The 26,207-nt window shown below is 53.2% G+C and overlaps 1 protein-coding gene across 7 annotated transcripts in view; it reads right to left on the reverse strand.

The window, feature by feature from the left end:
• The window catches only part of TTC16 (tetratricopeptide repeat domain 16), a 131,220-nt gene that overhangs the window by 74,783 nt on the left and 30,230 nt on the right, over nucleotides 1-26,207 (reverse strand). For 6 of the 7 annotated variants that reach the window (XM_029611039.1, XM_029611038.1, XM_029611040.1 and 3 more), the window contains 3 exons: nucleotides 16,430-16,520; nucleotides 16,151-16,294; nucleotides 8,646-8,746 (listed from right to left, as the gene is read on the reverse strand). In XM_029611039.1, coding sequence (XP_029466899.1) covers nucleotides 8,646-8,746; nucleotides 16,151-16,294; nucleotides 16,430-16,520 — 336 coding nt within the window. The remainder of the gene's footprint in view (nucleotides 1-8,645; nucleotides 8,747-16,150; nucleotides 16,295-16,429; nucleotides 16,521-26,207) is intronic. The other variant, XM_029611043.1, reaches the window with a different exon arrangement.

A 26,207-nucleotide genomic window follows, 5' to 3' on the forward strand; every position in this document is an offset into this window, starting at 1 on the left:
TGGTGATCAGAGGGATCGGAGAGAACACGTACATTAGTTCCTCAGTCCAAGGGAGTAAAAATGCATCCTGTGCTACTCGGTGCTGAGTGGGCCAAACCGAGCAGAATTGAGGAACCTTTGCGTTGTTCTCTGTGGCAAAGAGATCTATTGACGGACTCTCCATTGAGCAAATATGTCAAGAGTCAGCTGATGATTGAGTGTCCATTCGTGGGGGTAGAACAGCCTGCTGAGTCTGTCTGCTCGGGTATTGACTACTCCCGGTAAGTAAGTCTCTTGCAGATGGATGGAATGACGATGTGCATGGTTGAAGATAAGCAGCGTCTCTCTGCAAAGGGACCATGAACCTGACCCTCCTTGCTTGTTTATGTAGAACATTGCAATTTGGTTGTCGGTGTACACCATCACCCAACATCCCTGCAACTGCAGAAGAAAGGCATGTATGGCATTTCGAATCGCTCTGAGTTCCAACAGATTGATTTGTAGATTTTATTCATGTTGGGACCATAGTCCCTGTGTCTCCAAGTGATCCAAGTGCGCTCCCCAACCCTTTTGAGAGGCATCCGTGGTGAGTACTATGTTGTGTGGGGGAGTGCTGAATAAGGCACCCTTGGTTAGCATAGTCTTGCTAAGCCACCAAGTTATGTTGGTTGTCATTGCTGTGGTAAGGGTCAGTTTCTGAGAAGGGTTGTGAGTGCTGCTTCCACTGACGTTTCAACCCCCATTGCAGTTGTCGCATGTGTAATCGTGTGTTGGGAACCGTGAAGATGGCCGCTGCCATGTGTCCCAGTACAGCTAGTATCTGTTGTGCGGAAGGGCGCTGCATCAACCTGAGAGCACGCAGCAACCGTTGCCTTTTCAATCGTCTGTCCTCCGGCAGAAAAGCTCGGTTGCGAGTGATATCCAGTCATGCTCCTATGAACTGCAGGATTTGAGTAGGGTCAAGGCCGACTTGTCATAGTTAATGACTAGCCCCAGCTCGTCTAAGCATTGGATTAATTGTTGCTGTTGCTGCAGAAGGATGGATGGGTTCGATGCCACTAGAAGCCAGTCGTCGAGGTATGGGAACAACTTCATACCTTTCTGTTGGAGGAAGGCCACCACCACTGCCATGCACTTCATGAAAACTCTGGGTGCCGCCGATAGGCCGAACGGAAGAGCCACATAATGGTAATGACTGCCCTGGAATTGAAAAGATAGGTAACGCCACGAAGATGGGTGTATCAGGATGTGCGTATATGCGTCCTTCAGGTCTATGGAGCACATCCAATCGTTGGGTTGTAGTAGAGGCATTATAGTCTTTAAGGATACCATCTTGAACTTTTCCTTCAAGTATTTGTTCAACTCTTGGAGGTCTGGAATTGGGCGAAGACCCCCCGATTTCTTGGGAATGATGAAATATGGTGAATAAAAACCCTTATTTTGGGCCGAGAGAGGAATGGATCGGATGGCTCCCTGCTGTTGTAGCGATTGTACTTCTGTCGCTGAGACTGATGGCCCCTGCAGGTTATTGGTTGCAGATGTGGGAGTGGGGGTAGTTGTAAAAATGGGAGTTGGTAACCATTTGCCACAATGTCTAGTATCCAACGGTCGGATGTTATGACAGTCCATGCCACTATTCGTGATGTGATTCTGCCTAGCGGCGTCACAGGTGGTGGTGGTGGCAACTGAATACTTAAAAAGATTGTGATGGCTTGGCTTGGACAGATGGCTGTTGTCCCATGCCGCGTTGAGACCTAGCACAATCTCGTCCTCTTTGCGACTGCGGTTGCTGCGGTTGGTGCTGTTGCTGGTAGGAAGGAGTTCAGTAGGATGCGTAGGATTGTAAGGACGTCTAGAAAATGACTGCCTACGTCCTGGTGTAAAGTAATGCCTCTGTGCCGGATATAATGACGGAGTCGCCAAAGACTGGACCGCAATAGCCTGCTCTTTTAGATTTGCTACAGTCTCTTGGAATTTGTCTCCAAAGAGGTTTCCACCCCTACACAGGAGGTTTGCCAGCTTGCTGTGGACGTCTTCTCTGATTGCGCTGGCACAGAGCCACGCTGTCCGGCGAGCCGCAATTGCTGTTGCTGACGATCTGGAGGAGGTTTCAAACACCTCATAGACCATCTGAAGCAAATGACGAATGCCCTCTTCAATATCCAGAAGGGGCTGCGGAGTTGATTGTGTGGAGAGTTCCGAGGTGAACATCATACCCTTAACTGCCTGCACGCACTCATATAGATATTGCAGGATGTAGAATTGATGCTGATGGATGCGAGCCGACAGCATTGCTGACTGGAAGGTTTTACGTGCAAATTCATCCAAACAGCGATTCTCTCTACCTAGTGGGGCCGACGCATGCAACTTTGATTTCTCAGCCCGTTGCATGGCGGTCTCCACCACTATGGAATAGTGGGGAAGCTGTGGTTGTGTACAGTATGGTGACTGTTGCATGCGGAACTTTAAATCTGCCTTACGAGACACTGGTGCTGTGGTGAGGGGTGTCTCCCACGACTTTTCTAAGACTGCGTCAAGAACTGTGTGCGATAGTAAAGACGTCGGTTCAGCAGGTAGATCAAAGATCTTGAGGAGTCCCAGTGTTTCTGATCTTGGATCTGGTACCTTTTGAATATCCAATTGCAGGATGGAGCCCACCTTTTCCAAATATTTCGGGTAGGATAAATCCTCAGGAGGGGAGGACGGCTCAGGAGGATCATCTGGTGGGTCAGAAGGATACCCCGTAGACGTGTCTGGTGACGTCTGAGGGGACTGGAGTTTTACAGGAGAAGGCGAGAGCAGTGTTGCCGGTTGTGGGCTTGGTGGAGGGGTTCTTGTGAGGGGTTCTGGTGTGGGCTCCCTCGATGTTGTCGCCAAGTGTGGTAAACTTGTGGTTGGGGGTGGAGGGAGAGCAAAGGTGGACTGCAAGGAATCAAAGAACCCCGAGAGCGCTTCAGATAAGAGTGAAAAGGCCTGCTATGCCTGAGGCAGCATGCGAGACTTCAACTGTCCTCGTTGATGACGTGGAGATATAGCTGCTGCCAAGATATCTTCCTTTTCCTTTCCCACCTGTTGTGGTTGTGGAATCAAGTCTGCAGACAATTTCCTCTTTTTAGCAAGAGGCTCCTGTAAGCTCTGGTCTCACTCACAATGCGATGTCCTCGAGGAAAGGTCAGAGTAAACCTGTGAGTTTGATGAGGAAGAGGAGGACCAAGATGGTACGCCAATACATTCTTCTTCTGATGTTGACACCTCATGTGTAAGTTGTCCCTTTGACGAGGTGGACGGACGCGACGATTGAGGATTTGAAATGGGCGAGTGTTGTCGCGTGGATGCCCTTGAGTGTTTCTCGTGATGGTCCTGTTATGTTCGTGGACCCTTGGGCTAGTTGGAACAGTGGATGGAGTGCTGTAGGGATCCACAGCGATTGTCCCAACCAGGAGCCGGTTCGGTGGCTCGGAGCAAGCTGACCACTGAACTATGGTGAAGTCCTATGCGACCAAGGACTAAGTACCCACTGGAAGGATGGACGATGTTGGACCTAGGTGACAGAAGACTCTTCACCCTGGAGACGGGCACTCCCCCGGGAGGAGCCCTTAGGAGTCCAGCCGCTGGGACTTTTGGAGATTCACCCTGGAAGCCGAAGTCCCCCCAGGAGGGGCCCGTAGGGACACGACCGCTGGGACTTAGGCGACTTCCTGAAGGTGGGAGATGGTCCGGATGCAGGCGCCTCCTGCATGTCGTGGTTCCGGACGGCTGGCGCCTCCAGCAGGTCGTAGGTAATCCAGAAGTCGGTCCAGGAGTCGGAGTCCAAGGGCAGTCCGCAGCCAGTCCAGGGGTCAGTATCCAGAGAGCGTTCCAAAGCCAGTCCAGGGGTCAGTATCCAGAGAGCGGTCCAAAGCCAGTCCAGGGGTCGATATCCAGAGAGTGATCCAAAGCCAGTCCACGAGTCGAAGCCAGAGAGCGATCCAAAGCCAGTCCAAGGGTCAAAGCCTGAGCGCGGTCCAAAGCCAGTCCAAGGGTCGGAGTCCATAAGAATCAATCAGCGGAGAGAAGGCAGAAGCGGGACGAAGAACAAACCAGGAATGCAGCAACAACAAACCAAAACCAGGAACCTTGTTGCAAGGCACTGGAGAGGTGTAGGTGCAGGGTACAAATACCCTGGGACGTCTGACGTCATCCCAGGTACTTCCTGTCATTTTCCTGCGCTGGCCCCTTTAAGAGCTAGCCCCCCCGCGCGCGCGTCTAGGGGGCGGGGCCAGCGACGGGAATCAGCAGCGTCTCCGACGCTGTGCAGGAGCCGCAGCAGGCTGCGATTCCAGCTCCGGGGGTCGAAGGGCTCCTCTACCGGGCCGGGCCGGCCTCAAGGTAGGCGGGGGAACAGGGGCACGGCCCGGTTTTGTAACAGGTCCTGAGACCTGTGCTTACTGTGTTCCTTTGGGAGATTGGTCCCCATGTCTGCTAACTTTGTCGGCACTTCTCTTCCCAATTTGAAAGTGGAATGCGCCAAACCCCTTTTTGTATGAGTCGACTCCGATCCTTCTTTCATCGATGGTAATGTCTTGAATCCCTTTGTCGCATCTTGCGTCAGTTCCTACATCGTTAGAACCATCTGCGTTGGTTGATGCGTTGTGTCTTTTGCCAAACATCCTCCGTGCGTCAGCTTCTGTGTCACACCCTGAACGTGCACAGTCTTCGGCACCGCAGCAGAATCTTGCGTCGAGACTTGCACCGTGTGCGCATCGTGCTTCGTTTCCTCAGGGTGTCAACGCAATGTGTCGATGGTTGTGCCATCTTTGATGCAGGCTTTGTGTGACTCGGCGCCGACGGAGCATGCTTCGGTATATCAGTTGCTTGGGTCGACGCCGAAGCTGTCGGCCGACTATGCGTCTTCGCCTGCGTCGTCGGTAGCGGCTGTACCTCTCGACACTGCAACCCCGATCGGTCCCAGTGGGGTTTTGGTTGAGACCTATGGGTTTCTCTGCCCCTGCTAGTCTCTTTAGGCCTGTCCTGCCCTCCAGTCCTGGAAGGGGGTGGCTGCATGGACTTGGCTCTTCTTACCTTCAGGCCTATCGATTTTACCGGCCCCGGGGAAAAATGTGCCTCCGAAGGTGGGGCATAAGAGGCCCAAGGCCAGGCCTTAAGATCCTGCATCTTCTGTGCCTGTTGTCTTTGGGCTCTCGGCAACATTCTCCCGCAATGCTCACAGGTGTCTTGGATGTGTGTCGAATAAGGCTCCAAGGTATTCCAAGGTCTGGGTGGGTACCAGCTGACTCTTGTTGAAATTGACTACCCAGCCTAGAGACTGCAAAAGCTGCAGGACCCTGGCCACTGCCAGCCGACAATGACCCTCGGACTTCGCCCGAATCAACCAATCGTCCAGGTAAGGATGAACCAGGAATCCTTCCCGGCGGAGCTGCGCCGCCACCACTACCATCACTTTCGTGAATGTACGGGGAGCCGTTGTGAGACCAAACGGGAGCGCCCGGAACTGGTAATGCCGACCCAGGATGCAGAACCTCAGGTACCGTTGGAACGACAGCTGAATGCCCACGTGAAGGTACGCTTCCGTGAGATCTAGGGAGGCCAGGAATTCGCTTGGACGCACCAAGGTGATTACCGAACGAATCGTTTCCATTTTGAAGTGAGGAACGCGAAGGCATCTGTTCACCCCTTTTAGATCCAGGATTGGTCTTGACATGCCATCTTTCTTTGGAACGATGAAGTAAATGGAGTAACGTCCCTTGCCGCGCTGAGTGGCCGGAACGGGGGAAATAGCTCCCAAGCTTTCCAAGCGCCGGATGGTGCCTAGCACTGCCGCCTTCTTCTCGGGGGCCTTGCAGGGCGAAACAAGGAACTTGTCTGCTGGGAGGTGAGCAAAATCTAATGCGTAGCCGTGTCTTATCACGTTGAGGACCCACTGGTCCGACGTAATGCTGGCCCATTCCTCGAAAAATAACGTTATCCGCGTCCCGACATTTGGAACGACGTGCTGGGGCTGCGGCGAGGGATGGGCCAACCGCATTTCATTGCGAAGCCTTGGACCCCGTGCCCGACAGGGCTCCCCCTTGTCTACCGAAACGTTTCCGACGAAAGGACTGTTGCCACTGGGGGGTTCGGGAGGAAGACGACCTATACGAGGGGCCGGTAGACCTTTGAGGACGCGATTTCCTGGGACCACGAAAACGGGACCTGGCAGGAAACGAGGACCGTGCCCTGGTTCTGTCCTCGGGCAGCTTAAAAGCCCTGTTCTCCCCCAGAGAAATCATTAAATCATCCAACTCCTTGCCAAACAACAATTTCCCCTTGAACGGCAGCGCCCCGAGGTGAGCCTTGGAAGAACCATCCGCCGCCCAGTTGCGCAGCCAGAGAAGGCGGCGCGCCGAGACAGCCGCCACAATGGACCTAGCCGACGTACGCAGCAGATCGTGGAGAGCATCTGCCCCATATGCTATTGCCGCCTCCAACCTATCTGCCTGTGATGCCTCCTCCGCTGACAGACCCGCATTCGCCTGAAGGACCTGGGCCCAGCGCAGGCTAACTCGCATAGCGAAGTTAGTGCAGATGGCGGCCCGAACCCCCAGGGCGGACACTTCAAAGATCTTCTTAAGTTGCACTTCCAGCTTCCTGTCCTGTATGTCCCTGAGAGCCGTCGCTCCCGTAACCGGGATGGTAGACCTCTTCGTCACCGCGGACACCGCTGAATCCACCTTCAGGAGTCGGAGAAGCTCCAGCGCATCCTCTGGTAGCGGGTAAAGCTTGTCCATGGCCTTGCTGACCTTCAATCCTAACTCCGGAGTATCCCATTCCCGGAACAATATATCCATCGACGAAAAGTGAAATGGAAAAGCAACTGCAGGCCCCGTGAGACCTAACAGGACCGGATCCATGTTGGCCTCTTGTTGGACCACCACCGGCGGAGCCTCTATTCCCAGCTCCTGAAGAATGGCCGGAATTAGTGGGGACAGTTCCTCTCTGCGAAATAGCCGGACCACCTTGGGGTCATCCCCTTCCACGACCTGTGCCCCTTTGCCCACGCTGGGCTGGGCGGAACTGTCCGCCGCCGCCTCCTCGGCCCCCTTCAGGGGCACCTTGGGGGAATCCGTGTCAACTACGGAGGAAGATTCTGTATCCGACTCCTGTGGGACACCACGTGGAGGCCGCTTCCCTCGCGAAGCCTCCTGGGAGAACCCCGCAGTCTCCTTAACTTTCCTTTTCCTCGGGGCGGACTTGCGAGTTCCCCCCACAGAAACTCCCCCTCGGCTGCGTCTGCTACGCTTATATTTAAGCACTTTGCGCAACAAAAGCGCAAAGTCCGCCGAAAAAGAACCGGAATCCGAGGAATCCTCACCGGTATCCCCAGGGGACCTAACACCCTCCGGGGCGACACACCCCCTCCCCCCGCAGGGCCCCGCTGCGGGGAAAGTGCGGGAGGCAAGCCTGTATCCCCCGCCGTTTCCCGCGCGATTTCGCGGCCGGTGCCCAAAATGGCCGCCACTCCCGCGCTGAGCGGGAAGGGATCTTGGGGCCTATCAGCTGAGGCACTACCGCGCAGCGGCGATCGCGCAGCTCTGGACCGGGTCCCCCGGACGACCCCTCTCCGTCCAGGACGCAGGCCGCACAGAGGCCCTCCCGCGAGAGGCGCGCGCGTGCCGAGCCACAGGCCCGGCAACTCGACCCACGCGGCATGCCGGTGATCGCTACGAAAATAAGGAGAGCCGAGACAAAATTAAAATTCAACGACCACCCTCCTGCGAGCGGCGCCCCCCCCCGAGAAAAAACGGAGCGGCGACGCCAGGCAACGGAGAGCCGGCAGAAAAACAAACAAGAAACTTTTTTTTTTTTTTTTTACAAACACTTGCCGCTGTCCTTGGTCCTGGAGCCCTGTACCAGCAGGGGTGAGTGAACCGGGCTCCCCGGTGTCACCCCTGGCGCTGCTACTAGTGAAGCCGGGTCCTCGACCCTAGCAGCGGCCTCGACCAGGGGGGGATGGTCCCCTCAGAACCTCACAACCCCCCTGGGAGGCAGGGCGGACGGGACTTCTCTTCCAAACAAAACAAAAACCAATCTGAAAGAAACCTCAAAATAGGCTTAACTAAAAACACTAAAAATCAAACCAACCCTGACTGACTACCAGCACCAGGGCAGGCAGGGGCTGTGATTGCACCTGCACCATCTACTGGAGACAGAGTAAGACTGAGGGGCTGTGACTGGCACAGGGTCATATATGGCTCAGTCCGACAAGTCTTGCTCTGTTTCCATCTACTGGTGCGGAGTCACAACCCAGGTGTCCTGGACTGATCCTGGTACGTACAGGCAATACTGGATTTCTCTGGGCTGCACCACATCTAAGTAGTAGCCATTACAGAGAAAACTGTGAGCTCTGCCTCCAACTGCTGGCAGGGGCGAATAAACTGCTTGTCTGGACTGATGTAGCAAGGTGATGAGGAAAAATACATTTTCACATTCTGGATTTTTTTTTTTAAAGATGTTCACTAATGAAAAACAATCAGATGCTCAAAAGTAATCTACGCTTGTGATTACAGTGAGGGGAAAATGTAGTTGTGATGCTGTTCTAAAAAGTGCATGAGGAGGTGGAAGTAGTGGGATTAGCCCTCTACTGCTGAACTACATCCAACCAGTCCACTACAGAAAGCCTGCCTTACCTCCGCAATCGATAGGCTGAATTCCAAGGCTGGAGCTCACTGGCACGAGTAAAGGAATCTAATGCGTCCAGATATGATTCATGGTCAAAGAGGCACTGACCCTGTGGATCCAAATACATAGTGCAAGTCAGAGAACTGAGTGATCCTAACACAGAAGACAGGTCAAAAGGAAAATTAGTTTCTTACCTGATAATTTTCGTTCCTGTAGTACCAAGGATCAGTCCAGACACCTGGGTTGTGACTCCGCACCAGCAGATAGAGACAGAGCAAAACTTGTCGGGCATCCCTACATATAGTAAGGTGCCACCCACAGCTCGTCAGTCTTACGTAATGTCAAAGCACAACATTGAACTTCAACTAACTAACTAGATGGCCCAAAACCCCAGGCCAAATCCACAGAACCCCCGGCTGGATCAGAACTACCAGAACCAGAGGCCTCAACAACTTACAAGAAAACAAACATAGAGTGCCAACCGAGCGGACTCTCTTCTGCAGAACTCCCAACCAAACAGACTATACGGGCGGGATCCTGGACTGATCCTTGGTACTACAGGAACGAAAATTATCAGGTAAGAAACTAATTTTCCTTTCCCTGTACGTACCAGGATCAGTCCAGACACCTGGGATGTACCAGAGCTGAATTACCGAGGGTGGGCACTAGAGAGTCCCGCTCACAGAACTCTCTCTCCGAAACCCCCTGAATCCAGGCCCCGAACATCCACACGGTAGTGTCTAGCAAACGTATGCAGTGACTTCCAAGTCGCTGCTCTGCAAATCTCTTGTGGCGACACGTGGGAAGATTCCGCCCACGATGCAGCTTGTGCTCGCGTAGAGTGAGCCCGAAGACCCGCCGGAACAGACTTCCCCTTCAGAATGTACGCTGAAGCAATGGCCTCCTTGAGCCAGCGCGCAATCGTGGTACGGGAAGCTGCCCCACCACGTTTTGGCCCCGAGCACAAAACAAATAGATGATCCGACACCCGAAAAGCATTCGTGACTTCCAGATAACGGAGCAGCACTCTGCGGACATCTAGCTTCTTCAACAGTCTAGCATAAGTATCAGACCGCTCCCCTTCCGGAAAAGCGGGCAGCTCAACCGTCTGGTTCAAATGAAAAGCTGAAACCACCTTAGGAAGGAAGGAGGGAACCGTCCTTAACGAGACGCCTGCCGCAGAAAAGCGCAAGAAAGGCTCCCTACAAGACAACGCCTGTAGTTCGGAAACACGCCGTGCCGACGCAATTGCCACAAGAAACACCGTCTTGAGAGTAAGGTCCTTAAGCGTCGCCCGTCTCAGAGGCTCAAAAGGGGATGAACACAGAGCGGAAAGAACCCAATTCAGATTCCAAGAAGGACATGGCGAACGCAAAGGCGGCCGCAAATGTTTGGCTCCCCGAAGAAAACGCGCCACATCCGGGTGCTGCGCCAAGGACCTTCCGCGCACCTTACCTCTGAGGCACCCAAGCGCCGCCACCTGGACCTTAAGAGTACTGCAAGACAGCCCCTTTGCAAGTCCAGACTGAAGAAACGCAAGAACATCCGGTACGGAGGGCCGCACAGGATTCAACTCCCGAGCTCTACACCAGTCCTCAAACACTGTCCACACCCGAACGTAGGCAAAGGACGTGGACCGCTTCCTAGAACTCAGCAATGTGGCTACCACCGCATCCGAATATCCTTTATCCTTCAAGCGTTTCCTCTCAAAAGTCAGGCCGCGAGACAGAAGTGATCCGCGTCCTCCAAACAGACGGGCCCTTGCCGCAGGAGCGCCGCTTCCCCGCGGAACCGGAGAGGAGGTTCCCGTGCCAACTGGAGGAGGTCCGCGAACCACGGACGCCGTGGCCATTCGGGCGCTATCAAGACCACCTCTGCGGGATGCATCTCTATGCGCCGAAGAATCTTGCCTATCAGAGGCCATGGAGGAAACACATACAGCAGAACATTTGTGGGCCAGGGGAGGACCAGAGCATCCACCCCTTCGGCCCTCCATTCTCTTCTTCGACTGAAGAACCGCGGGGCTTTGGCGTTCTGAGCGGTGGCCATCAGATCCATGCGTGGCGTTCCCCACCGCTCGCAGAGGAGGTGGTAAGCTCCCTCCGACAGCTCCCATTCCCCGGGATCCAAGCGATGTCGGCTGAGAAAATCCGCTTGGACATTGTCTACGCCGGTGATGTGGGAAGCCGCGATGCTGCTTAGATGTCTTTCCGCCCAGTGCATCAGTTGCCGCGTCTGCTCCGCAACAGCCCGGCTCCTCGTTCCTCCCTGGCGATTGATGTACGCCACTGTGGTCGCATTGTCCGACAACACTCGGACCGCTTTCCCCCGAACCAAAGGGAGAAAGGACTGCAGCGCCAACAAGACCGCTCTGGTCTCCAAGCAATTGATGGACCACTGTGACTGAGCCGTGGACCACTGTCCCTGCACCGAGCGGCCCATGCACACCGCCCCCCAGCCGGATAAGCTGGCATCCGTAGTGACTACTGTCCAGGTGGGCATGAGCAGAGACACTCCGCGGGTCAGATTGCTTGAGCTGAGCCACCATTGTAGACTGGATCTCGCAGGATCCGTGAGTGGAAGTGGCATGTGAAAATCCCCCGACACTGGTCGCCAGCGGGAGAGCAATGCGGATTGCAATGGCCGTAGATGAGCAAACGCCCAGGGAACCAGGGACAACGTCGACGCCATCGATCCCAACACCATGAGATGATCGCAGACCAATGGGCACCGCAGGGACATCAACCTGCGTACCTGGCTCTGAAGCTTGCACACCCGCTCCTGGGACAAAAACACTCTGCCCTGCTTCGTGTCGAATAGCGCTCCCAGGTAATGCAGCGTCTGGGTGGGGACGAGGCGATTCTTGGCGAGATTGACCACCCAGCCGAGAGAACGCAAGAGTTGCAGGACTCTTTCGACCGCCTGTCGGCATCGACTCTCCGTTTTGGCCCGGATGAGCCAGTCGTCCAAGTAGGGATGCACCAGGAACCCCTCCTTGCGAAGCTCGGCTGCCACCACCACCATTACCTTTGTAAACGTCCGCGGAGCGGTGGCGAGGCCGAAGGGGAGAGCTTTGAACTGATAATGCCGGCCCAGGATACAGAAGCGTAGAAACCGCTGATGGTCTGGCCGAATGCCTATATGCAGGTAAGCCTCCGTGAGGTCCAAGGACGCCAGAAACTCCCCTGGCCGTACAGCGGCGATCACCGACCGAATAGTTTCCATTTTGAAGCGTGGAACGCGAAGACACCTGTTGACCCTTTTCAGATCTAAGATGGGTCTGAAGGTACCTTCCTTCTTTGGCACAATGAAGTAGATGGAGTACCTTCCTCGACGGAGTTGTCCCGGGGGAACGGGTATTACTGCACCCAGGTCTTGCAGCCGCTCCAGCGTATCCCGGACGGCCGCTTGCTTGCCTCGACCCTTGCAAGGGGAGACCAAGAACTTGTCCGCTGGAATCCTTGCAAAATCTAACACGTAGCCTTGACTTATCACTGAAAGGACCCACTGATCCGTCGTTATCCTGGTCCATTCCCCGTAGAAGCGCTCCAACCTGGCTCCCACGTGCGGCACAGCCGGAGGAGCAGGCGGCCGGGAACGGACCAGCCTTACTTCATTGTGAGGCTTTCGGCCCCGATCCGGATCCGGGACCGTCTCGCCTCCCAAATTTTCTGCCGCGAAAGGACTGAGACCACGAAGATGTTCTCGAGGAACCAGAGCCAGCTCGATAGGCGGGCCCAGACGACCTCTGCTGCCATGACTTCCGTGGACCCCGAAAACGGGCCCTACCAGAGAAGGATGTCCTGCTTCGGTGCCTATCCTCAGGCAACTTGAACCCCCGGTTCTCTCCCAGAGACTGCATCAGGTCGTCCAGCTCCTTACCGAACAGCAGCTTCCCTTTGAACGGAAGGGCTCCCAGATGAGCCTTTGAGGACCCATCCGCCGCCCAATTCCGTAGCCACAGTAACCGGCGGGCCGAAACTGCCGAGACCATGGCCCTGGCCGACGTCCGAAGAAGGTCATGCATTGCGTCCGCACTATAAGCGATCACCGCCTCTAGGTGATCTGCTTGTGTCACTTCATCTCCCGAAAGCCCTGCGTTGGCCTGGAGCACCTGAGCCCAGCGCAACCCGGCTCGTAACGCAAAATTACTGCAAATAGCCGCGCGGACTCCCAAGGCTGACGCTTCGAAAACCTTCTTGAGCTGTGCTTCGAGCTTCCAATCCTGGATATCCTTAAGAGCCGTAGCCCCGGTAACTGGAATCGTGGATCGCTTCGTCACTGCCGAGACCGCAGCATCCACCCTGGGAAAACGTAACATCTCCAGAGCGTCCTCCGGCAAGGGATACAACTTATCCATCGCTTTACTGACCTTCAGGCCCAATTCCGGAGTATCCCATTCTCGGAACAGAATATCGGTCGCCGAGAAGTGAAAAGGAAAAGCCACCGCCGGTCCAGTTAGGCCTAACAGCACAGGATCCATCTTGGCGTCTGACCTAGCGGCGTCCGACCGAGACGCCACCGGGGGGGCATCTACTCCCACTTCATGCAGAATGGCCGGGATCAGCGGAGCCAGCTCCTCCTTCCTGAACAACCGGACGACCTTGGGGTCGTCTCCTTCTACGGCTGGCGTTCCCTTGGCCGTCCCCGGGCCTCCCGCCTCCGGGTCGGCTGGCGCGTCCGGTCCCCTCGGATTCTCGTCCGGCTCGTCCCCTGCCGACGAGACCGAATCCGACTCGGTGTCCTGGGGGATCCCCCTCAAGGACCGACGCTCCCTGGGCGGGTCCGCGGGCCTCCTGATGGCCTCCCCCGCCCGTTTCTTTCGATGGCCGGCCTTGCCGGGCTTCCTCTTCCGTTTTGAGCTTTTGTACTTCAGCAACTGATGCAATAGTCCCGCGATACCGGGAGATAAGGAGGCCTCCGAATCTGAGGAAGCCTCCTCAGAAGGGCAACTCGCAGGCGATCCGTCCCCCCCCCGGGGGAGCCCCCCCGGGGGCCCGCTGCTGCGGGGAAAGTGCAGGCGGCAACACGGCCTGCTCCACTGCCTTCCTTGTTGCCTCACGAACCGTGTCCAAGATGGCCGCCGTTCCCGCGTTAAGCGGGAACGGCTCTGAGCTGCCTCCGGCATCGGGTCCCTCTCGCGGCGGCGAACGCAGCGGCCGAGTCCGGACTCCCCGACTGCTCTCGGACGGTCCTTCACCCCCCGAGACGCAAGTCGAGCAGAGCCCCTCCCTCGACACCCGCGAGCGCGCCGAGCCGCACGAGCGGCAGGAGGAACCACGCGGCATTCGCGCCCTGTGCAGCGGCGCGTGGCCGGACAGCAAGGCAAGTAAAAAAAAAAAAACCAAACCTGACACAAAATTTCGGCGATACGGCGGCCCCCCCTTTTCTACCCGCGAACACCAGGAGCGAGCGAGAGAGAGAGAGCGACCGGCCGGCACCGTAAAGCAAAGTACAACAAAATTTTCTTTTTTTTTTTTTACTTGCTGCTGGCCCCGGTCCTGATTCTTCCTCTCCAACGGGGGTGAGTGAACCGGGCTCCCCGGTGTCAACCCCCGACGCTGCTGCCAGAAAGGGCCGGGCTCTCAGCCCTCAACAGCGGCCTCAACCAGGGGGGGATGGTCCCCTCAGAACCTTCCAACCCCCCTGGGAGGCTTGCAGGACCTGGACGGGATCTTCTTGAAAAAACCCCTCAACTGCCTTATAAATAAATTCCCTTCACTTTTTCCTTTTTGTTTAAATCTCCTGACTAACTAACCAGGATCACCAGAGACTGTGGGTGGACCTGCCCCATCTGCTGGAGACAGAGTAAGACTGACGAGCTGTGGGTGGCACCTTACTATATGTAGGGATGCCCGACAAGTTTTGCTCTGTCTCCATCTGCTGGTGCGGAGTCACAACCCAGGTGTCTGGACTGATCCTGGTACGTACAGGGAAGGTAAGTGATTCTATGGTCCAATATATTTTGTGCATATCAGAGGTCACTGTTTCTGTGATTCCAAGCATGCAGGGTAGAAAGTTCTCTGTGATCCTAAAGATACAAGCAGGAACTGTCAAAGGTCTATACGTGGACCGGTGCTTTTCAATATATTTATAAATGATCTGGAAAGGACTACGACGAGTGAGGTAATCAAATCTGCAGATGATACAAAATTATTCAGAGTAGTTAAATCACAAGCGGATTGGATAAATTGCAGGAGGACCTTGCGAGCCTGGAAAATTGGGCATCCAAATGAAATTTAATATGGACAAATGCAAGGCGAGACATATAGGAAAAGTTAACCCATGCTATAGTTACATGATGTTAGGTTCCATTTTAGGAGCTACCACCCAGGAAAAAGATCTAGGCGTCATAGTGGATAATACATTAAATTCGTTGGCTCAGTGTGCTGCAGCAGTCAAAAAAGCAAACAGAATATAAGGAATTATTAGGAAGGGAATGGTGAATAAAACGGAAAATGTCATAATGCCTCTGTATCACTCCATGATGAGACCACACCTTGAATACTGTGTACAGTTCTGGTCGCAGCATCACAAGAAAGATATAGTTGCACTGGAGAAGGTACAGAGAAGAGCGACTAAAATGATAAAGGGGGTGGAACATCTCCCCTATAAGGAAAGGCTAAAGAGGTTAGGGCTGTTCCGCTTGGAGAATGGACAGCTGAGGGGGATATGATAGAGGTCTTTAAAATCATGAGAGGTCTTGAATGAGTAAATGTGAATCGGTTATTTACACTTTTAAATAATAGAAGGACTAGGGGGCATTCCATGAAGTTAGCAAGTAGCATATTTAAAACTAATCGGAGAAAATTCTTTTTCACTCAAGCACACAATTATGCTCTGGAATTTGTTGCCAGAGGATGTTTTTAGTGCAGTTAGTGTAGCTGGGTTTAAAAAAGGTTTGGATAAGTTCTTGGAGGAGAAGTCCATTAACTGCTATTAATCAAGTTGACTTAGGGAATAGCCACTGCTACTACTGGCATCAGTAGCATGGGATCTGCTTAGTGTTTGGGTACTTGCCAGGTACTTGTAGCCTGGATTGGCCAATGTTGGAAACAGGATGCTGGGCTTGATGGACCCTTGGTCTGACCCAGTATGGCAATGTTTTATGTTCTTATGTTGGTGACTACCATGAACCCAAACATGCAGGGCAAATCTGTGTTTCTGTGGTTCCACACAGACTGGATAAATGGAACAGCCTCCTAGTGGAAGTGGTGGAGACAAAATCAGTAACAGAATTCAAAATGACTTGGAATAAGCACAAAGGATGCTTGATAGCCAAGAAGTGAAAGAAAAGCCAGAGTTCAACTGGAGTCTATGGTATTTTAATAAGAAGTAAACTGGGCTGACTGGATGGGCCTTGTGGTCCTTATCTGCCATCATATTCTGTTTCTAAATCAGGTCTCTAGTATCAAACCCCACAAGAATCCAAACATGCAAAGCAGGTGAAATGTCAATAACTCTAACAGATGGAACATATAGATCCAGTGATGACAGGCACTGCTTAGCTTACCTGTAAGTATAGGACAAAAGTGAGGAGTGCCAGATACTCTTCCTTCAGAGAGTTAAAGGAACATGCCTTTCGCAGGTTCAGTGCAGCAGACTGGAAGTCACAGAGTTGTAGAAAGGCTTCTGCTCTTTTCACATACAGCTCCATCTGAAAAAAAAAAAAAACCAGGATTCTATTTGCTGCAGTAGAAGGGGACAGACGGTAAGGAAGAGAGTGATTATGGTCTCCAGTGCTGTGGCCAAAGTGAATGCAGCTGATGATGGAGACACAGATTCTTCCTACCTGGTCAGAGTCCAGAATTATGGCCTTGGAGAAATATATAACAGCTTTTTCTTCCTCTGCTTGGGAAAGAAAATGCAGCCCTTTTTTATATCTAGAATAAGAAAGAAAAATAAATGTGGAAAAGGACACATCCACACCAGCTACTCAGCTCTATAATCCCTACTGCTTATCTCATGCTTTCTCTGCACTCAAGCAGGCCAATCCACACCAGTGGTTTATGTATTCCTATGTACCAGCACATGGAAACAAAGTAAACTGATTCGCTGACATCACTGACATATAGTCCTGCCCCAATATCAGCTCGCCAGTATTCTCTGTCTCCAGAAGATGATGGACATGCATCTCCCTGATGGGATTGCCCATGTTAAAAAAAAAAAAAAGGAAGATACGGAGAAGAAAAAAGGAAGAGACTGAGCTCCTGAAGGGACACCAGGCTGGTTCCTCCTTTAGTTGAGAGGTTCAGTTTCAATGCCTGATCGGGCTTAGGCTTCAAGAAAACAAGAGAGAGGGTTCGAGGACAAGGGAGAGCTGGACGGTGAAGGCTTGTGCCCTGTCCCCCTGTAGCTGCCAACCTAATTGTGCTCTCAGCCGGAGACAGGCTGAATTTCAGGCAAAAAATTGAAAGAAGGGAGTGATAGACCCCCATTTTCCTTATCGGGTCGTTTCCCTCCCTCAGCATTAACCCCCCTCACCACCACCACACACACACACACTCTTCCAGGGAGTAAATGGAGAGTGGAGGCAGCACGAGTTAGCGGGTGAAGCAGCATTGACTTCTAGGCCCTGCTTCACAGTTGGTCAGTCAAGTGATGGGCGGCTGGGCTACAGCGAAGTGCATTTAGGCCACGGCAGGTGATTTTTTTCCCCATGCACTCAGGCGCACGCACAAGTACACACAGTGCAGCGGTGGCTTAGAGAAGGTATGCACATGTGCTTGCAAGCCCGCGGGCTAGATCTGAACGCATAATTGTGTGGGTACGTCCATGCGCACATTTGTGTGCGTGCAGGATGCCATATGGATGAAGAGTGGCCATTTGGTGATGGATAATGGCACTGGGGGGGCCTCAAAAGTCTAAATGCCTTTCTATTGTGCAGCTTTCCATATAAGAGCAATCCGACTATCATTCCCACTTCGCCTATGCCAGCACTGTCTGGAGACACAAGGTGATTTGCCTGCCAAAGTTTTAGCTGCCATTGGGGCATCCCCCCCTAGCCTTGGAGGACTCAGTGGCAGGGAGCACAGGAGGTGATATGATGGACCCCTCCCCCCTTGTTCCTGACAGAAGGGACATCCCTGGGGGACGGTTCGGAGAGTGCCATATTCGGTCTATTGGTCCTGATATGGATTCATCCTCTTTCTCCTAGGGAGAGTTTTTCCAAGGGTTACAGGCTTTTCTGGAAGGGCATCCAGTTGAGGTGAAGCAGCCCTGTAAGAACGGAACACATCATGGGTCTTCCCACTTGTTGTCCAAGTCAGGCAAGCACCGTAGAGAGGTTGTCCCTGGAGCATGAGGATTGTGACCTGTTGGATGATTCCGGTGGTGACTCGGATTCCATACCTCTGGAAAAGGGGGAAGTTCCACCTGACCTTCTTTCACATGGACGCTGTTGCGCTCAGGGGTGGACCCTTGTCCTGGGACAGTGAGGGAACATCTCCTGAAAGGGAACAAGAGGTAACTGCCCCCAGGGGGCAGAACACTGGAGGAGACAGAGGCTGTGAAGAGCTTCACCACTGGAAGCCCAAGGTCCCCCCACGAGGAGCCCATAGGGACCCGGGCCACTTGGATTTAGGTGGGCCTCACAGGGTCTCCTAAGAGAGTGAAAGTCCGGCGTGCCCACGGACCCAGGGGGAGCACGATCGTGTTCAAAGCTGGAGGCTGGTTGGAACAAGGAGAACCAGAACAGAGTAGGTGATGACAAGGCGAGGAACAGAGCCAGACTCTGGAGACGAGGTCAGCCAGGCAAAGGTCAAGATCCAGAGGTCAATCCGAGGAATGGTCAGAAAAGCAGGGGTCAGGTACCAGAGGTCAGACGAGGTCAAAGGCAGGCTGAGGTCTTGAGGCAGGCGGCAGGCAGGCAGTTCAGGAACAAGCTGAGGTCTTTGAGGCAGGCGGCAGACAGGCAGGCAGGTCAGGAGCAAGCTGAGGTCAGTACCAGTAAGACAGTCCGAGGGTACTACCTGGGTAGACAGACAGACAAACAGAGGAACAAGCAGGACGCAGGAACTAGGATGCAGGAACAAGTCAGGAACAGAACAGGAACAGAAGGATCCTAGACCGAGACTAGGAACAGGCAAGAGCAGAAACAAACACAGAGGCAATCTTAGAACAAACCAACCCGATTGCCAAGGCAAGGAAGCAAAGACAGGAACTTCCTTATATCGAGGGATCAATCAGGGTGCGCCGCGGAGCTAAGACTGCCCTTGGCCTTTCATGAGTCCAGGCAGTCCGTGAGCGGGTAGGGGCGTGGCTAACATGGCCGAGGACGCCGAGCCTTGGCGTGAGGCCTGGCGCGCAGTGGAAGGCCCAGCGACTGCCGCCGCTGGAAGATGGGGCCTGGCAGGACTGGCAACTACTGCGAGGGAGGTCATCCCGGGACCCGCTGTGGGACCATGAAGGTGAGCACGCCCATGCATGGGATGGCTGCGGGCGGGGCGCGTAACAGTACCCCCACGTCTAGCCCTCCCCCTACGCGGCTGTGGTTTCTCAGGGTTCATTCTATGGAAGTTCCTCAGGAGATCCTTATCAAGGATGTTTTGAGAGGGTTCCCATGAATTCTCCTCGGCACCATAGCCCTCCCAGGCTAAGAAGTATTCCCACTTGCTTTGGCGTCGCCAGACGTCGAGGTCCTCTATTACCTGGAGAGAAGTGTCAGATTCTTCAGAGACACGCGGAGCAGGAGGGTCTTTATGTGAGGGCCAGGAGAGGACGTGAAACGTGTTGTGGATACCCAATGAACGAGATAGCTGGAGTTGATATGAGACAGCTCCCACTCTTCGGATCACAGGAAATGGTCCTATGTATTTCGGAGCCAGACAGTGAAAGGGAAGTCTCAGTCTAATGTGTCGAGCACTCAGCCACACTTTCTGGCAAGGTCGAAAGAGTGGTGCGGGTCGTCTATGAAGATCAGAAGTGTGCTTGGCATGCTTAGCAGCTTGCAAAAGTCGCTCCTTTACCCGTGTCCACACTTGGTGAATGGTTTGAGCCATGGATTGAGTCGCTGGAGATGGAACCGTCAGAGGAACAGGAAGAGGCAGTCGGGGCTGCAGTCCAAAGACTATTGCAAATGGGGATATGTTGGTATTGTGCGACATGAGTATTGTGCGACAGCTCAGCCCAGGGAAGAAGATCCGACCAATTATTTTGATGATCATTTACATATGAGCTTAGGAATTTCTTCAAGGTCCGATTGGTCCTTTCGGCCTGCCCATTGGCCTCGGGATGGTAGGCCGACGTATAACTCAGGGAAATATCGAACTTTCGACACAAGGAAAGCCAATACTTGGCGGCAAACTGTGGTCCCCAATCGGACACAATCTCCTTGGGGAGTCCGTGGAGGCGAAATATGTTCTTCAGGAAGAGTTTTGCCAGTTCCGGGGCTGAAGGAAGACCCGGCAATGGGATAAAGTGACCCATTTTCGAGAAGCGGTTGATGACGACCCAAATCACTGTCTTATTCTGTGAAGGAGGTAGATCAGTAATAAAGTCCGTCAAAATACTGGACCATGGCTCGGTAGGTGCTGGGAGAGGCTGAAGCAAGCCCCAAGGCTTCCCTGTTTGCGGTTTTTGCTGGGCGCAAGTGGGACATGAGTCCACGTAGTTTTGTGAATCTTGCACCAAAGTAGGCCACCAATAATGCCTTCGCAGCATTTCCAGGGTCCTGGCACGACCAGGGTGGCCTGCCAGTTTGGAGTCATGGGCCCTCTTTAAGACACGCTCACGTAGCTGGCGAGGAACGACGGTCTTTCCAACAGGTAGTCGCAGCAAGGGAAATACAAGCAGGGTCGATAATGAAGCTAAGAACTTCCGGGACTTCTTCAGGCTTGAATGATCTGGACAGTGCATCAGCGTGCAAGTTCTTGGAACCAGGACGAAAGCAAAGGTTAAAGTCAAACCTCTCGAAGAATAAAGCCCGCCGGGCCTGACGGGGGTTCAGAAGTTGAGCCTCTTTGAGATGTTCGAGGTTCTTGTGGTCAGTGAAGATGGTAAATTTATGTTGCACCCCTTCCAACCAAGGGCACCACTCTTGAAGCGCTAGTTTGACCGCAAGGAGTTCGCGGTCACCAACAGTGTAACGTTGTTCTGTGGGGGAAAACTTATGAGAGTAAAATGAGCAGGGGATTAACTTGCCCATGGGAGAGTGTTGACTCAGAACGCCTCCGGCGCCAATCGCTGAGGCATTGACCTCCACAACAAATGGTTGTTTGGGATCCGGATAAAAGAGACAGGGACCGGGGCTGAAGGCTTCTTTAATCCTCTGGAAGGCAGCAATTGCCTTAGGCATCCAAACTCGGGTGTTGGCCCCTTTTCTAGTCATAGCAGTGAGTGGGGCAACTATGGAAGAGTAATTTGCAATGAAGCTTCGATAATAATTAGTGAAGCCTAGAAAGCGTTGCAACGCCCGAAGGCCTACTGGCTGAGGCCAGTCGCAGATTCCCTGAAGTTTTTCCGGGTCCATTGAGAATCCATGATCAGAGATGATGTAACCCAGAAAGGGTAAGCGATTCTGCTCAAACATTTTTCCAGGCTAGGACAACGGATAGGTTCTGCCTTTGGGAGGCATAGTGCCCGGCAGAAGTTCAATAGGACAGTTGAAGTTCAATAGGACAGCTGAACTTGTGTAATGGAGGCAGGGTATCCTCTTTCTGCTTAGAGAACACATCGCTGAAGTCAGAATACTGCGGAGGTAAACCTGGAAGGGTAACTGATTTCAAGATGGGTATCACGGGGGATACCAGGTGCAGACAAGTCTTTTGGCATTTTGGGCCCCACTGTACCAACTGCAGGGACTGCCAGTCGAACTGGGGTTCGTGGACCTGGAGCCAGGGTAGCCCTAGGATTACCGGATGAGTTGAGCATTTTAGGACGTAGAAAGATGTCTCTTCCTCATGGAGAGTACCTATAATGAGACGGATAGCCACTGTCTGGTAAGTAACGAGACCTGGAAGATGTTCCCCCTGGATGGAGGCAATCCGAAGATTCACCTCTAGGGGTTGGAGAGGTATTTTCAAGAGTTTAACGATGTCGTCCGTAATGAAGCTACCGCTCGCTCTGGTATCGATGAGAGCAGTGGTCGCAAAGGTGTGGGCCTTGATGCCCAGGGTACAGGAAGCAAGAGTTGAGGGCCAGAAACAGTTGCGCCCAAGCTCAGGACCCCCGCCAAGCTCAGGTATTGCAGTTTCCCGGACGGACAGGGCAAAACTGCAGACGATATCCAGAAGTGCCACAGTAAAGGCAGAGCCCCTCCTTTCGCCGGAGATTTTCGGTCGGAGACAATCGCCCACGATTCACTTCCATAGGTTCTACCATGGAGGAAGGTGGTGGTGCAGGAGTCTTCGCTGGAGTGCAGGGTGCACTTGTGGGGTGTACTGGAGGAGGGCATGGAGCCTTTACTTCTAGGCGTCTTTGCCGGAGGTGATGATCAATCCTCCCGGCAAGGGAGATCAAGTATTCTAGAGACATGGGAGTCTCACGGCCAGAGAGCTCATCTTTCAGAGCACAGGAGGGTCCATCTAGGAAGATGGCTTGCAGACAATTTTCTTGCCACCCTAGTTCTGTGGCCAAGGTCCGAAACTCCACTGTGTATTCAGAGAGGGTCCTCGACCCTTGACAGAGGTGGAGTAAGCTATGACTAGCGACAGCCATGTGCCTGGGTCTCCGAAGGTCTGCTTGAAGAGAGCAATAAAGTCAGATAGCTTGGAAAGGATGGGATCAGAACGTTCCCATAAGGGAGAGGCCCATGCCAGAGCCTTCCCTTCCAAACAGGACAGAATGCAGGTGACTTTAGAGATCTCCTTCAAAAACAACGAGGGTTGTAGCACAAACTGCATAAAGCACTGATTAAGGAAGCCACGACAGGAGCATGGATACCCATTATACCTGGGGGGTGCAGGAAGTGCCAGAGTTGCTTTGGGAAGTATAGTGGCCGAGAGGCCCACCGGGTTGGCCATTGCTGTATCTTGTAATTGAGAGCGCAGTTCTTCTACCGAAGAGGCCAGCGTCTCTAAAGCTTGATGATGTTGTTTCACTGTGGCGGCCAGTCCTGGTAGGACCCTGGAGCGCAACCTGTTGCGCTCGGGGGTGGACCCTTGTCCTGGGACAGTAAGGGAACGTCTCCTGAAAGGGAACAGGAGGTAACATCCCCCAGGGGGCGGAGCACTGGAGGAGACAGAGGCTGTGAAGAGCTTCACCACTGGAAGCCTGAGGTCCCCCTGGGAGGAGCCCGAAGGGACCCGGGCCGCTTGGACTTAGGTGGCCTTGCAGGATCTCCTAAGAGAGTGAAAGTCCGGCGTGCCCAAGGACACAGGGGGAGCACGATTGGGTTCAAAGCTGGAGGCTGCTTGGAACAAGGAGAACCAGAACAGAGTTGGTGATGACAAGGCGAGGAACAGAGCCAGATTCTGGAGACGAGGTCAGGCAAGCAAAGGTCAAGATCCAGAAGTCAGTCCGAGGAATGGTCAGCAAAGCAGGGGTCAGGTACCAGAGGTCAGATGAGGTCAAAGGCAGGCTGAGGTCTTGAGGCAGGCAGCAGGCAGGCAGGCAGTTCAGGAACAAGCTGTCAGTACCAGTAAGACAGTCTGAGGGTACTACCTGGGTAGGCAGACAGACGAACACAAGAACAAGCAGGACGCAGGAACTAGGATGCAGGAACAAGTCAGGAACAGAACTGGAACAGAAGGATCCTGGAACGAGACCAAGAACAGGCAAGAGCAGGAACAAACGCAGAGGCAATCTTAGAACAAACCGACCCAATTGCCAAGGCAAGGAAGCAAAGACAGGAACTTCCTGATATCAAGGGATCTATCAGGGCGCGCCACGGAGCTAAGACCCGCCCTTGGCCCTACATGAGTCTGGGCGATCTGCATGCGCATGTAGGGGCGTAGCTAACATGGCTGAGGACGCTCAGCCTCGGCCTGAGGCCTGGCGTGCAGTAGAAGGCCCAGCGACCACCGCCGGGGGACGCCGGGGCCTGGCAGGACTGGCAACTACTGCGAGGAAGGTCGTCCTGGGACCCGCTGTGGGACCATGAAGATGAGCAGGCCCATGCGCGGGAAGGCTGCGGGCAGGGCGCGTAACAGATGCGTTGCCAGGTCTATTGTCTCAGACCCTGAAAACGATCAGAGTAGACAGGGGTGACACTACGGGATTACAAAAGAAGAATCCTAGCTTGGTTACCTAGCACAAGTCATCCTGTTTCTTTCCCCTCCTGGAAATAGTGCAAGATTTAATTGACCTTGAGGGGAACGCTCAGGCAGCAAGCTTATAAGGTGGGCATTCCTTGGTGGGCCTGTACCCCTTGGTTCCGAAGGCAAGAGAGCAGTTGCGATTCCCAAAGGTTGATGTCTTGGTGTGTGCTGTCACCAAGCTAACCACCATCCTGGTCAAAAGGGCAGCAGCACTGAAGGATGCCCCGGATAGAAGGATTGAGGCCATCCTTAAGTAGGCATTTGAATCAATGGTAATGAATTTGCAAATAGCTTTGTGCTGCTGCTTGGTGGCATGAGCAAATTTGTGCCTCTCTCAGGAGAGTCAAGGAGTGGGAGCTGCTGGGCCAGTGATGGAACCAGGAACTGCATTTTTAACTGATGCAGGATCTGACTTGGTGCGTACGGCTTGCAGAGGTGTAGTTTCCATGGCTGCGGAACTGATCAGTTGATACATTTTCTAATTCAAATTTGGCAAAGTTGCCCTTTAAGGATTCTCTCTTGTTCAGGAGTGAGTTGGGGAATGAGGGGTGGTGACTCAGAAGTCAAGGCCCTTCGGAAGATCTCAGTCCTTTTGGCCTAAGAAGCCAAGTAAGGATGTGGACTCTGGGACTGATTCCAAAGATAAGTGGATGTCTATCCGCTTTTATCTCAGGTGGGCCCAAATCACGTCAGACCAGTGGGTCCTGGATATACTAAACAACTATGCTCTAGAATTTCTCTGAATTCCTCTGGATGCCTCTATAGTCTCTCCATGCAACTTGCTAACGAAGAGAGTGGCAGTGGCGGCTACTCTGAGAAGGCTGCTAGACCTCAGGACCGTGATTCCAGTTCCCAGATGGCAGGACAATAGGAGCGATATTCTATTTATTTTGTCATTCCCAAGAAGGAAGAGGGTTCTTTATGACCAATCCTGGATCTGAAGGGAGTCAACCATCATTTGCACATGACTCACTTCGGAATAGAAACCTTATGCTCTGTAATCATGGTGGTATGGAATGGGGAGTTCCTCATATCTCTCGATCTTCCTAAAGTCTCTTGATCTGAGGGACGCCTATCTACATATCCCCATTTGACAGGAGCATCAGTGGTTTTCTTTGTTTTGCCATCCTACAGCACCATTATCAGTTTCAAGCCCTTCTGTTCAGTATGACTATGGTGCACAGAACCTTCTCTGAGGTCTTGGTGGTAGTAGTGGTGTCTCTGTGCAAGGAGGGCATTCTAGACCATCCATACCTGGACTGGTTAATTCGAGCCATGAGTGCGGAAAAAAGTCAATTGGCATCTCACAAAGTGATCTATCTCCTTCAGGAGCTAGGTTGGGTGGTGAACCTAGACAAAAGCAGACGCAGATCCTGGAATACCTCAGAGTGCAAGTCGATATAGAGCAGGACAGAGTGTTCCTGCTGGAGAAATGCATCCAGAAGTTTGTGACTCAAGTTCAGTTCTTGAGGAAGGCCATTCATCCACCGATGTGGACTTATCTATAGGTCTTAGGGTCAATGGCGGATATGTTGAAGATAGCGCCTTGGACGAGGGCACATATGTGGCCACTTCAGTGTGCAGTGCTCTCACAGTGGAATCTGCAATCACAGGAGTAACCAGTAAGGCTACACTTGTCAATGGGATTGAGCAAGCAGTTGCAGTGGTGGTTGCAATGGGACCACCTCAAGAAAGGAGTGCCCTTGGAGACGCTTGACTGGTTGATGCTCACGACAGACATGAGTTGGGGAGGGGGGCTCACTGTCAAGAGTTATGGTGCAAGGTCGGTGGAAGGCCGTGGTATGGAGGTGGACCATCAATCATTTGGATGCCTGTGCAGTTCACTTGGTGTGTCTATAGTTCACTGAGCATTTGACAGGTCGAGCAGTAAGGATCATTCAAACAATGCCACAACGGTTGTCTACATAAATCAGGGCAGAACTAGAAGTCATCAGGTGTCAGTGGAGACAGATGCTCTCATGGCACATGTGGAGGAATATCTTCAGGCATTATCCACCTTTTACATTGCTGGGAAGGATAATGTGAGAGCTGACATTCTCAGCAGGCAGGCCTTAGACCAGGAGAGTGGAAGCTGGCAGATGATGCCTTTCAGCTCATGGTTTCTTGATGGGGGCAGCCATAACTGGATTTATTGGCAAGCTATGGCAATGCGAAGGTGCCACAGCTCTATAGTTGCAGAAAGGGCTCTAGAGCGTTTGGAATCAATGTTCTTATCCAACAACAGTCACAGAATGAGGTGTTATATGTTTTCCTTCTTTGGCCGATGCTTGGCAGGATAATTCTGGTTGCTGCGGATTGGCTATGGAGACTTTGGTACACCCACCTCCAATAACTCCTAGCGGGCAGTTCTAT

Source organism: Rhinatrema bivittatum, chromosome 8, assembly GCF_901001135.1.
Source record: "Rhinatrema bivittatum chromosome 8, aRhiBiv1.1, whole genome shotgun sequence".
Classification (NCBI taxonomy): Eukaryota; Metazoa; Chordata; class Amphibia; order Gymnophiona; family Rhinatrematidae; genus Rhinatrema; species Rhinatrema bivittatum.